The 11,409-nt window shown below is 45.9% G+C and overlaps 1 protein-coding gene across 1 annotated transcript; it reads right to left on the reverse strand.

Moving 5' to 3' along the window:
• Positions 1-1,144: 1,144 nt before the first annotated feature.
• Positions 1,145-6,948, reverse strand: Atp5po (ATP synthase peripheral stalk subunit OSCP). Its single transcript, XM_021628809.2, has 7 exons — positions 6,811-6,948; positions 5,636-5,686; positions 4,368-4,478; positions 3,075-3,204; positions 2,579-2,691; positions 1,675-1,761; positions 1,145-1,475 (listed from the first exon to the last, which is right to left on the reverse strand). Exons 1-7 carry the CDS (start codon positions 6,844-6,846, stop codon positions 1,362-1,364), a joined length of 642 nt encoding a protein of 213 aa, XP_021484484.1. The 5' UTR covers positions 6,847-6,948; the 3' UTR covers positions 1,145-1,361.
• Between the last annotated feature and the right edge of the window lie 4,461 nt (positions 6,949-11,409).

Genomic DNA, 11,409 nt, shown 5'->3' on the forward strand with positions numbered 1-11,409 from the left:
CTCCACAGCACATTGCGGCCAAGGCTCTGGGGTCATCTCTGGCAACTTCATGAGGCCACACTTGAAGCGTTCCAGCATTCTGTGCCCTTCAACCGGAAGATGGCTGATTCTGAAGGATTTGTAGGATAATCTATGCTGCCTGAGTGGGAGACTGCTTCAGCTTTCTCACAAGGACTTTCTCCCTTGTGGTGAGAGCTCGGGGGTCAGTGGGAAAACCTGGCAGGCTGATGGTGCCTTTGGCATCACCTGGCCTTTGCCCCGGCCTGGCTGCTCTGGATCCTGCTGTGTCATTTGTATCCAGGTGGAAGAAACCACCTGTGGACTGCCCCGGCTGTGAAGGCAAACTGGTCATGCTCGTTTCCTCTCAGTAATACTTAGCCTTGTGATGGACACTTTAAAGAGGCTGGCCGTTAGCGGCAGTCCGGCTCACCAGTGAGGCAGGGGAACCACTAGCAGGCCAGCTATTGGTCTTGGTATTCTTGGCTTCTGGGAAAGCTGGGTCCTGGGTGCTTGTAGTCCTGTTGGGCTCTCTGGTAGGCAGCTTGCCAGGCATGATGGGCAGGTGAAGAGCACACAAACCGTAGCATGTAGGGAGTGGAACCCTGACCTGTCCTGCCCTCTAGGACTTGTAGCTGCACTCTTTCTGCCTCTCCCTGAGGCACTGTTGGGAGTAGTCTGTTAGGCAAAGTCTCTTGGGAGTGGTCAAGGAGGGGCTACTGGCTTCTCTAGCAGCCTCAGCAGCAAGCTTTGAGGTGAGGATGTGGGAGCTGCGGGGCTATGGGGAGCATCTCAGAACCCCGTGAAGGGACACAGGCGCTTGTGTGTTAGCCTGGCTGGCTCCAGCAGTCGTCACAAGGAAACAAGCATGAGATGGAGATGGCAAACCAGGGCCCTCACCATCCGCTGCTCAGCCACGTTACCCTGAGCAAATCACCTGTACAAAGGGGAGGTCCCGTTCTACTGGAGCACAAGACTGCTAGGTTATGTGAGAGAAGCTCCAAGTGGCCTTCAAGTCAGGGTGCCTACAGTCAGGGGCTTTATGTCAGGACTGAGAACCTTGCAGTAGGGCCTCCTTTAAGACTGGCTGGGACCAGTTCTCACCCCCCCTCAAAGATGAGATTCTGGTGAGCAATGCCAGACAGTATAGAAGCTATAATGTCAATTTAATCAATGACTTCCTCAGTTAACACAGAGACACCAAGTCCTCCAGCCTGAAGGACTTTCTAGCCTCGACACCAGAGGGACCCTGAGGAGGATGAAAACCTGGCACTGTCCTTAGAGGTCAAGGAACTTCAAGTCCTCTGTTCAGGAAGCATTTTATTGTTGCTCCAAGGACGAGAGCTCTCTCGGGTGATGGCTTCTCAGAGTAACTCCCGCATGGCCTGGCTGAGCTTCTGAATCTTGCTCTTTGTGGACATATCAACGTACTTCTCCCCGATTCGGACAATCATCCCACCCATGACTGACGGGTCGGTCTAGGAAAGAAAACAGGTTGCAAATGTGGAAACACAGCACTCTCTAATCAGGCAGGCCACACCTAACGCAGGTGGGAACTATGCACAATCATAGCCACTTCCGCGTCGTAAGCTCTGCAGTGACAGACAGGATCAACACTGCCCACAGCCACTGCGGTCAGACAATGCAAGGGAACAAAGCACAGTGATTCAAACCCACCTTCACCTCCAATTTCAGTACTTGGCCTTGATTCAGGAAGCTCTTGAGCACCAGCTTTAACTCAGTGAGAACCTCTTCCTCTAAAGGCTGAAAAAGAACCGACCATCCTTTAAACAGAGCGCAACAGCAGCGCACATAGTTAGAGGAGAAGGAAACACTACAGTGCACACGAGACCAAGACAGGCCTGTGATTCCCGACTGACGCCTGGGTGTGTGTGTGTGTGACAGGGGAAGTGGGGCTAGACAGTGGCTGCACCACAGGTACCTTCTGATGTACAGGGTCCAGGCAGACAGCCTCTGCCTGGAAAGCTCCATAGGTGCCCTCAAACACTCAACTACAGTCTGGACAAGGCCAGTGGCTGCACACTGCAACATCTACTCGTGTTTGTGCACCAGCTTTCCTGTTTTGGCTGAACCATACCATGGGGAAGACACCACAGTCACTGGTGGGAGGGCACCGAGTACACGTGAGGGTTTCTGAGAACAGGCCTATGTTCAGATTCTGGGCGCATTCTGGGGGGCCAGGCTTCAGTTTCTTGACTAAGGACAACTATACTTCAACTTTACACCCATCCTTGGAGGGCAGTAACCCATTACTAGGTCCCAGCAGATGGCAGCACCAAGAAATGGTGGCTAGTTACTGCATGCATCCTAGCGGTTCAAAGGATTTGTGCACCCCAACACACACGTAAACACTCTTGTCCTAGAACTTAATGTGGCGTTTAAGAACTCAGACTAACAGGACCTAAGTGACTATTTCACAAAACGCTCAGATGTCCTTTAAATGCAGCCCAGATCCCATGACTAATCACTAACAAGATGGACACCTGGCCTTCTGAGTGGAAGCTCCCAGAAGCTCCCAAGCTCCCCACGTTGCCCTGTGCAGTAAGAGCATGCTACTCACAGATGCTGTGGTCACTGTGCACGGCACCTCCCCTCGGTGAACACTCATGATGGTGGAAAAGGCCGAGATGACTCCCTGGGTGTTGCCTAGGCGACCGTTTTCAGCAAGCAAATCTGGGGAAGCGACAGGAATCTCACTGAGTCAGATGCAAAGCAATGTCAACATGTAGCCTGAAAACACCATCCTCAAAGTCCTCCAAGAATGTGAGTGAGGCCTGGAGAGATGGCTTAGTGGCTATGAGCAGAGAACCCAAGCTCAGTTCCCAGCTCGCACATGGTGGCTCACGGCCACCATCCAACTCCAGGTCCAGGGGAGCTGATGCCTTCTTGACTTCCTGGGGCACCAGGTCTCTCTCTTTTCCTCCCTCCCCCTCTCTCTCTTACATACACACACACACACACACACACACACACACACACACACACACACACACTCACACCTACACAGCTGAGACAGCTATCTGGGAAAAGCCAATGGGGAAGGCCCCCATGCTCACTCATGAGGTTGGCCGTCAGCGGAGAGAACTTCTCCTTCGTTGTGATGTCCTTCAGGCTTTTCACTTTGATGGAGCGCTTGATGTAGGGATTGAGGACAGCGAGAGACACCTTGGGGTCCTTTAGGAGTTGCTGAAAGTACACACACGATCCCAGCTGCTTCAGTTTTTGCTCTTGACTTTACACAGGATAAGGACAGTCTTTGAAGAGCTTCAAAATTGCCTGATGAAGTTTCTTATATGTATTTTTAAGGAGAGTTAAGAATCAAGCAGACAAAGCCTCACCATTTATCTTGTCATGTGTGCCATGATAAGGCCCGTTTTCCTTACCACACCACCCCTGTACTTCTCTGTCTCAAAGACCCTGACTGGGCACCTCCTCCTACAGAGCTCCAGGACAAGATGAGCAGCACCCATGCCGCTCTCTTCAACAGGCGCATGGTTAGAAAATACATCCTATTCTTAAAACATGTAACTGAACAAAACACCTTTTCTCTAGAGTGACTGACTATCCACTTGCTCAACTCCTCCTTTGAGGGGCAGCGACCCCAGAGGAAACAGAAGCAGACAGTCTCTGGTCTAATTTACACTTGAGTTTCTGCTAATTCACAAGGGTGATAGCCTTCTTTTCTTTGTGTTTCATGAGAAAACATGGAAAGAAAAGTACTTTTCTAGGTGGCCTTGGGCCTGTCAGTTCTGTCTCATTACAATGCCCAGCCATTCTTCCTTCACATCTGGGGAGTAAGGTAATTTCAAAAACCCAGGAATGGCAAGATGGCCCAGTGGGTAAAGGCACTTGCTGCCAGGGCTGCTGAACTGAGTCTGAACCCTAGAACTCACAGTGCAGAGGGTGAGGACTCATGCCCTGTGCCCAACACTCCCCAACTCCAAAATAAGAAAGTGTAATTAAAAAAAATTTCTGGAAGTTTCTGAAGAAATTTTCATGAAAATACAATTTTAGTAAAGCAAAAATAGACTCAAAAGACATTTTAATTATTCTAGGTTTACAAACATAAACTTTATCTTTAAATTCTCTTCTAAAATGGCAAGTGCTCTTAAATCATACTTTGATTTTATTTTCTAGCTGGAAAACTTGGGTTTACAATATTAGCATCCTAGCTCATATTACACAATAGTTTCAGAATACTAAAGTGTCCTATTATTAACAGCATGTCCATAATAAACGTCTTTTGTAGTTTCTGGTGACTCTTTCTTATAGGTCATACCCCATTAGGAATGTGCAGCTAACTAACTGAAGGCAAAACTGGAGCAGGCGCCATCAAGAGAGCTACTCACCCCCACTCGCAGCAACTCCTTTTCCACCTGGTCCAGCTTATTCTGTTTAGATGCCGCAGAATACAGGGCAGTGGCATAGCGCCCTTCAATACCATATATCTGAACAGGGGGCTGGAAACAGAAAGAGGGAAGGCAGAGCGAGGGAGCAAGACAGCGGAGTCAGGAACAGAATTACTTACAAGTTAACAAGCACTTCCTACTGCCAAACCATTTAACTACGTCACCAACAAGCAGTGCTAGTGAGAAAGAATTCACAGTCTCCTTAGCGTCGTCTTGGCCAGGACCCTCTGCCTTTGGAGGGGCTGAGAAAGCAGTGTCCAGCCTCTCTTCCAGTTCTACCTACCTACGATTGTTTACAATGAGCCTTTGCTTTTTTGAATTTAACAACAATGTCATCCCTCAGGAGGGTTTAGCAGGAACAGCAGACAGTTCTGAAGATACTCAAAGGAGGAGAACAGTGTATAAGAAGTGCACAAGTGCACACTTTCCCTATCACTGCTATGGTATTTCAGGAAGTTGTCAGGAGGAATAAGATGGCTCCATTCAGGTCTTAAGGAACTTGGTGCAGTTAAGAAGGGCGGATGTGTCCCTGTAGGTTCCACCTACTCCTCCCTAGTGAATGCTGCTCTGCTATTTCCCAAGGAAAGGACAGGTACAGCTGACTGGCCTGGGTGCCAGAGAGCATATGACAGCCGAGAATATCTTCAGATCTGTAAGCTAAGAAGCCGGATAGATTCTGGCCCACACAAACTACTAATAAAGAATTATAAAATAACACATACACATGCAGCCATACTTCAGTCTGTATTGGGTAACAGGGCTTGGAGCTGTCTGCACCAAAGGCCAGTCAGACTTCTGTTTAAAAAGGAGCTGGCAGATTGCTGCAATGGTTTGACTGTTGGAGCCTGTGACACCTGTCAACACTGATTTTGTTTGGGGAGAAAAGGTGCAGAGTGCAAAGCATGCCTCATTAGCTGCCAGAGCAAAGAAGCAGCCAGGAGCTACATATCAACAACTGTAAAAACCACATGAGAATCTGTGCACTTTTGCTTTCTTTTGTTGGAAATATTTTCTCTGTAAAAAGAAAACAAAATCTTCTATAGAGGATTACAAGGAAAAACAATTTAAGATTGTTTTATCCATAAAGTGTGTGTCTGTGTGTGAGCACATATGTGGAGAACAGAGGATAGAATACAATTTGCAGGGTCTCTCCTTTCATCACATGGGTCCAGAGATTGAACTTTGTAGAAGAACATACGCTAACATACCCTCACAAGCTTGGCAAAGGGCCTGACCGCAGAGGTACTGAAGCTCCGCACCTTTAGAACAAAGGAAAATAGATCAGACGGGGTTATGGGACGGACTTCTGCATTAGCTCAGCAAAACGTTAAAATAATCTAAATGAACAGTTGCAAACATCCCTTCACATTATCACACAGGTTATAGAAGTGGGATCTGCTCTTTATTACCTGTAAATAATTCCCTATTGAGAATCATCCCAAATAGCTTCAAAAACTGCCTTCCCACCACCTTCCTTGCTGGATAGTTGAGAGAGAAAATGCTAACTTCCCTAAATTGAATTTAAAAAAAAAAAAGAAAGAAAGAAACGTACTACCTTTGAGAAGACCATTTTTTGAAAATGGAGGATTTATAACACCTTTGAGAAAAACTTGAATGCAGGTGGGAGGAGGATTCCAGTTATGATTTAAGCAAATATACTTGCACAGGAATTGAAATGCTAAGACCAAACATTAACTCTCCTGATAGAGGCACTAGGCTTCAGGTCTTAAAAGATGGCTTGTGTTTGTCCAAGAAGCCCGGAATCCACAGTTTAAAAAGTGAGGCACAGGTCTCTGTCCCATACTTCCAGCTCTGGAATGTACTAGATTAGAATTGGCTATGAAGACAAAAAAGCTTTCTAAAGCCTTGGCAAAAGTTACATCTGCTGCAAATGGAATTCATCAAGGCAGATGATCCAGACACGTATTTTTTCCACCCAATTCCAGGTTCTATTGGACTTAACGGGTTCCAATCTCAACCATCACCTAACTGGCTGCCCGTCAAAAGCGAGACATTTAACCCTTTCTTCCTTCTTTATAAACACATGGAATGCTCTTTACGAACACTCAACGTTCCTGACTGAGCAGACACTAGTCTTGACAGGTTTACTAACATGGCTACACGCGTCCTTTCCCTAATCCTCTCTCTCACGCCCTTGCTGGCTGCTCCTCTGCGCAGTGAGCCCTGGATGTCAAGGTCAAGACAGTGCAATCCCGTGCCCACTCCCCACGGTCGGGACGAAACCCGGATCCACTCCATGCTGCCCCAGTCGCCCGGCTCCATGACCCTAGGGAGCGGCCTGACCCGTCAGTCACGGCCACGCACGCGGCGCTCGGAGCCAGGGACCAGCCACCCAAGGAGGGACCCTCCCGCCAGCTTCTACCTGTAGGGACAGCCGGGACGCTGCTGGGGCGGCCATCTTTTCTCGGGCGGCTGTAGGTCAAACCCAAGTGGGAAGAGCGCAGTGGCGCCAAAGCGCACGCGCACGCTGGCGTGACGGCTCGGCTTCCGGGGAAATGCACGCATCAGGTACCAGGGCGTATGGGTAGAAACCTCTTGCATGCTGGGAGTGGTAGTCCATAGGCGCAGTGATCAGGTTGGACTCTTGAACCCGAACGAGATCTGGAAATTAAATCTGAAATTAAGGTTTACACTTATATTATTTTCACATGCATCGTCAACATCATTGCCTGGTCTAGAACTCTGCCAAAGTGAGCTTCTGTGGCAACGCCTCATGCTTTAAAACAAAAAACAAGCGAACCTCCTAGGGATGCAGGTGTTCTGTCCTTCCCAGGCCTGATACAGTTTTCTCTTACCCTCCTCCTCCTCAGTCTTACAAGAACCCGGACTTGCTAGATTTTGACGACGTGTGCATTTCAGGATAGGACAGAGTAAGACGCGAATGAGAATCAGGTTTTTATCAAAGATGATATAGAAAGTAAAAGCCAACACGAGCCTTGGCCGGTTTTTCTACATTCATAAAGCTAATCCATTTTCAACACAGGCTCTTAATTTTCTCTTTCACGGCAAAACAGTAGACATCCAACGTCAAGGATCCTGGTTATAATACTAAGTTTAAAAGAAAACAAACTTTTCTGCTCAGATTTAGTATAGGAATACATTTTGGTTGATTTGCCCCTCTTAGGGTATAATGTTTTCATCATCATTTTTTTTAATTGCGAGAAGTAGGAAAACGCACTCCCTTCTATTCAACCACCCAGAGGCCCCTGCTGTCAACACTGTGGTGAACTGTTCACCAAAATATTTTTAGGCTGCAGACTGCCAGGCTTGAATCTTCATAGTTTTGTGACCTTGGACTAATCATGCAATGTTTCTGTCCTCATTTTTCTTAGCTATAAAATCGTTACTATAGTATCGTACATGTCTTACACTGTGTGAGGAAAAGTAACATATTTTGAGTATATAGACCAGTTGACAGAGTTCTTTATTTTGTGTTTGTGCTTTTTATACACACAGATTCACAATCTATATTTACTTTATTATTTTGCCTCTTAATGTGAGCAAAAATGGATACAGAATTAGATATGAGTTGTGGATACATTCATTTAAAAATTATTTTATGTGCATGAGTGTTTGCCTGTATATATGTATGCGCACCATGTGTGTGCACATTGCATTGATTTCTGTGGAGGTGGAGTTGGGGCAGTTGTGAGCCTCCATGTGGGTGTTGGAACTGAACACAGGTCCTCTGTAGAAGCAGCCAGTGTTCTTAACCGCTGAGCTGTCTCACCAGCCTCATGAATACATTTTGTGTAAGCAAATTTCTAAGTTGTGACATTTTAATAAACGTGTCCATGACTGCATAGTAATCCATTTTGATTCTGTAATTTAATCATTCTATGACTTTTCAACATAATTCACATGGCTTATACTTACTTTGTTCATTTTTGAAAGTCCTACGTATCTGGGGATCTTTAGACACACTTTTTTCATTTTTGGATAATTTATGAAGTAGAATTTCAGAATTGCACATATTGGCAAGTGAGCATGAGCACATGGGCACATGAAGGGAAGCTATTTTTCTCCGGTTTACACTCTTGCTTCTGATTTACGCCATTGCTGCAAATTAATTTTGGAGGCTATTTTTAAATGAGCCTCGGGAAGAGCATGCTCACTACTGAGCACAGTTTATTGACCCTCTCAGGTGTAGACAGCTGTTTTATATTTCAAGATACAGCAAGGTATATATAGAAAATCAACCTGCTTGCCTTCACAGGCCATACTGGTTTTTGTGAACTTGATACAAATTGGAGACACCTGGGAAGAAGGAACTTCAGCTGAGCAATTGCCTCTCTCAGGCTGGCTTGTAGGCCAGTCTGTGGACTATTTTCTTGATTAATGATTGGTGTGGGAGGCTCACCCCCCTGATGGCAGTGCCAGCCTGCAGCAGGTGTAAGGGCAGGTGTCCTTGGGTTGTATATGAAAGCAGGCTGAGCCAGCCATGGAGCAAGCCAGGAAACAGTCTACTTCAGTTACTGCCTTCATGCTCTGCCTTGAGCTCTTTTGTTGTCTTCTCTCTGATAAACTGTTACTTGGAAATGATAATGGAAACAAGTCCTTTCCTTTCCCCAAGTTGTTTTTGTTGTAATGGGGTGTGTGTGTGTGTGTAGCTCTGGTTGTCCTGAAACTCAAGAGATCTGCCTGCCCCTACCTCCCAAGTGCTGGGATTAAAGGCTTGCTCCATCACTGCCCAGCTTGTTCTGTGTCTTATCACAGCAAAAACAAACAAACAAACAAAAACCAAACTAGGATGCGAACCTTATACTCTATGCAAAATCAAACCATAACATTGTATTTCCTGACGTTTAGGTACATGCAACTTTAAAAGCAATTTGGGTAGCAATACATATAATAGAAATTAAAAGTTCTGGCTGGGTGGTGGTGCACGCCTTTAATCCCAGCACTCAGAAGGCAGAGGCAGGTGGATCTCTGTGAGTTTGAGGTTAGCCTGGTCTACAGAGTGAGTTGCAGGACAGCCATGGATACACAGATAAACCCTGTCTTGAAAATCAACACTAAAAACCCAAACAAACAAACGAGAAATTAAAAGTTCCTGGCTCAAATACCCTTGGGAAATTGTAGACCCTTTACTGCACTGACTTTTTAAAATATTCTGTTAGTTTGTTCTGTAGCAAGAAGGTGTTTTCTACTTACTTTTTATTGTTCATTCCACTCTAGCATAATAAAAAATGGTAATTTATGGTTGTTTGAATTTCAAGGGTTGCATGCCTTTTGAGTCTCAGGATGACTCTCAGGTGTGGTGGGCCTAGTGTGTCTGTATTTTATGGATGGAAAAACAGACTTAGATTGTTTAAAAATTAGTTACGTCACAGTCAAGGCCAATAGAATAAGACAGACGTGCTCAAGGACAGGGCTATCCTGGGAGCAAACCCAGATATTTGCAATCTTATCTGTTTTGTTTGCTGCTGCCTTCCAACTCAAGACAAACACCGGTCACTGTTCTATCTTCTGCACAAAGTTGGAAACAGCAGCATGGAGGCCTGAGGCCTTTAGGGGCTCATGCACATATTTATCATTATTGTGAGTGCATGCGCTTGCCACAGAACGCATGTGACTGTCAAAGGCCGACCTTGCACAGTTTGTGCTCTCCTCCTGCTTTTCTGTGGATACTGGGGGATCAAACTCATGCTTTCAAGGCAAGCACCTTTACCGTCTGAGCCATCTTGCCAGTCCCCGAAATGTGTCTTAAAATTAAATGACTTGCTCTTTAGTTCTGAAGGAACCATTTTGAAATTGCAGTATTCAGAAAACCCAGATGAAAAAAATCAGACTTTCAGGAATGACTTATATAGTTCCTTACCAGAGACCCAGGTGAAGGTTCATGTCCTAATTCTTCAGTGCACTCACTTAAAAATTAAAATTAAAAAAGGAAACATCCAAACAGATGGGAATGGCTTGTTTTGAAAGGTATACTATGAGGCCATTAAAATGAGACTTTTGAGCTAGGCATAGTGGTGTGCACCTGGAATCCCAGCACTCGGAGGACAGAGGCAGGCAGATGACTGGATTTGAGCTCAGCTTGTTCTACATGGCAGGTTCTAGTTCGGTCAGGTGACACAGGGTGACAAACAAACAAAAAAACCTAAATAAGTAAGTCAGGTTTAAAAAAAAAATCTCCTGACACAAAAAAGATCTAATTACACATATTAAAAATGTACAAACCACATTCTCTCTATATGTAATTATATATATTATATTCTCATTCTCTCTCTCTCTCTCTCTCTCTGTATATATATATATAATGGATGGTGTGATCTGCCCATTAACTGGTTAGCTGCCTTGCGCCTGAAGAGTCGGCACACCGGCTGCGGTTTCTGATCATGCTCCATTTCTGACACAAAAGGCAACTGCATGAAGCTGAGTTCCTGAAGGGTGGAGGGAGCGATGCTCAAGGTTCCTTTCATACACACACCCCTGGCCCCGGGGACATGCCTGTAGATGCCATTGCACTCGCGGTATCTGTTTAGGACAAAGAGTAAAGAGGGTTTCTGCAGTCCCCTTCTTGTACCGACAGGGCTTGGGGTGTTTGCACTATCTGTGGATTTATGTTGGAGTAAGGTCTTTGATGTTCTCTTTGTTTTGGTTAAGAAATGGTGCATAAGCCCTTTACTGCAGTGCAGAGCCACTGGGCATCTTCAGGACACAGAGAAGCAGCCTGCTTGAGAGCCATTCTTTCACACAGGACCTCTTTTTTGTCTTTAAAGCCCCAGAAGGAGCAAATGACCTTTGAGGCTTTTGCACAAGCTTTGAAGTCTTCAGAGACTGTATGTTGGGAACTAAGCACGCATTGAACAAGAAAGAGAAAGTACTATGGCCACATGAATTTAAAGTCTTAACCCTAAGATCTGGTGCGTGTACTCAGGGGAAACAGACGGTGTTTGGCGGTAAGACTGGAGGCCGGGTTCAGCGGTGAAGACCTTGCCCTGCCCTCTGCTGAGGG

This window comes from Meriones unguiculatus, chromosome 17, assembly GCF_030254825.1.
Source record: "Meriones unguiculatus strain TT.TT164.6M chromosome 17, Bangor_MerUng_6.1, whole genome shotgun sequence".
Classification (NCBI taxonomy): domain Eukaryota; kingdom Metazoa; phylum Chordata; class Mammalia; order Rodentia; family Muridae; genus Meriones; species Meriones unguiculatus.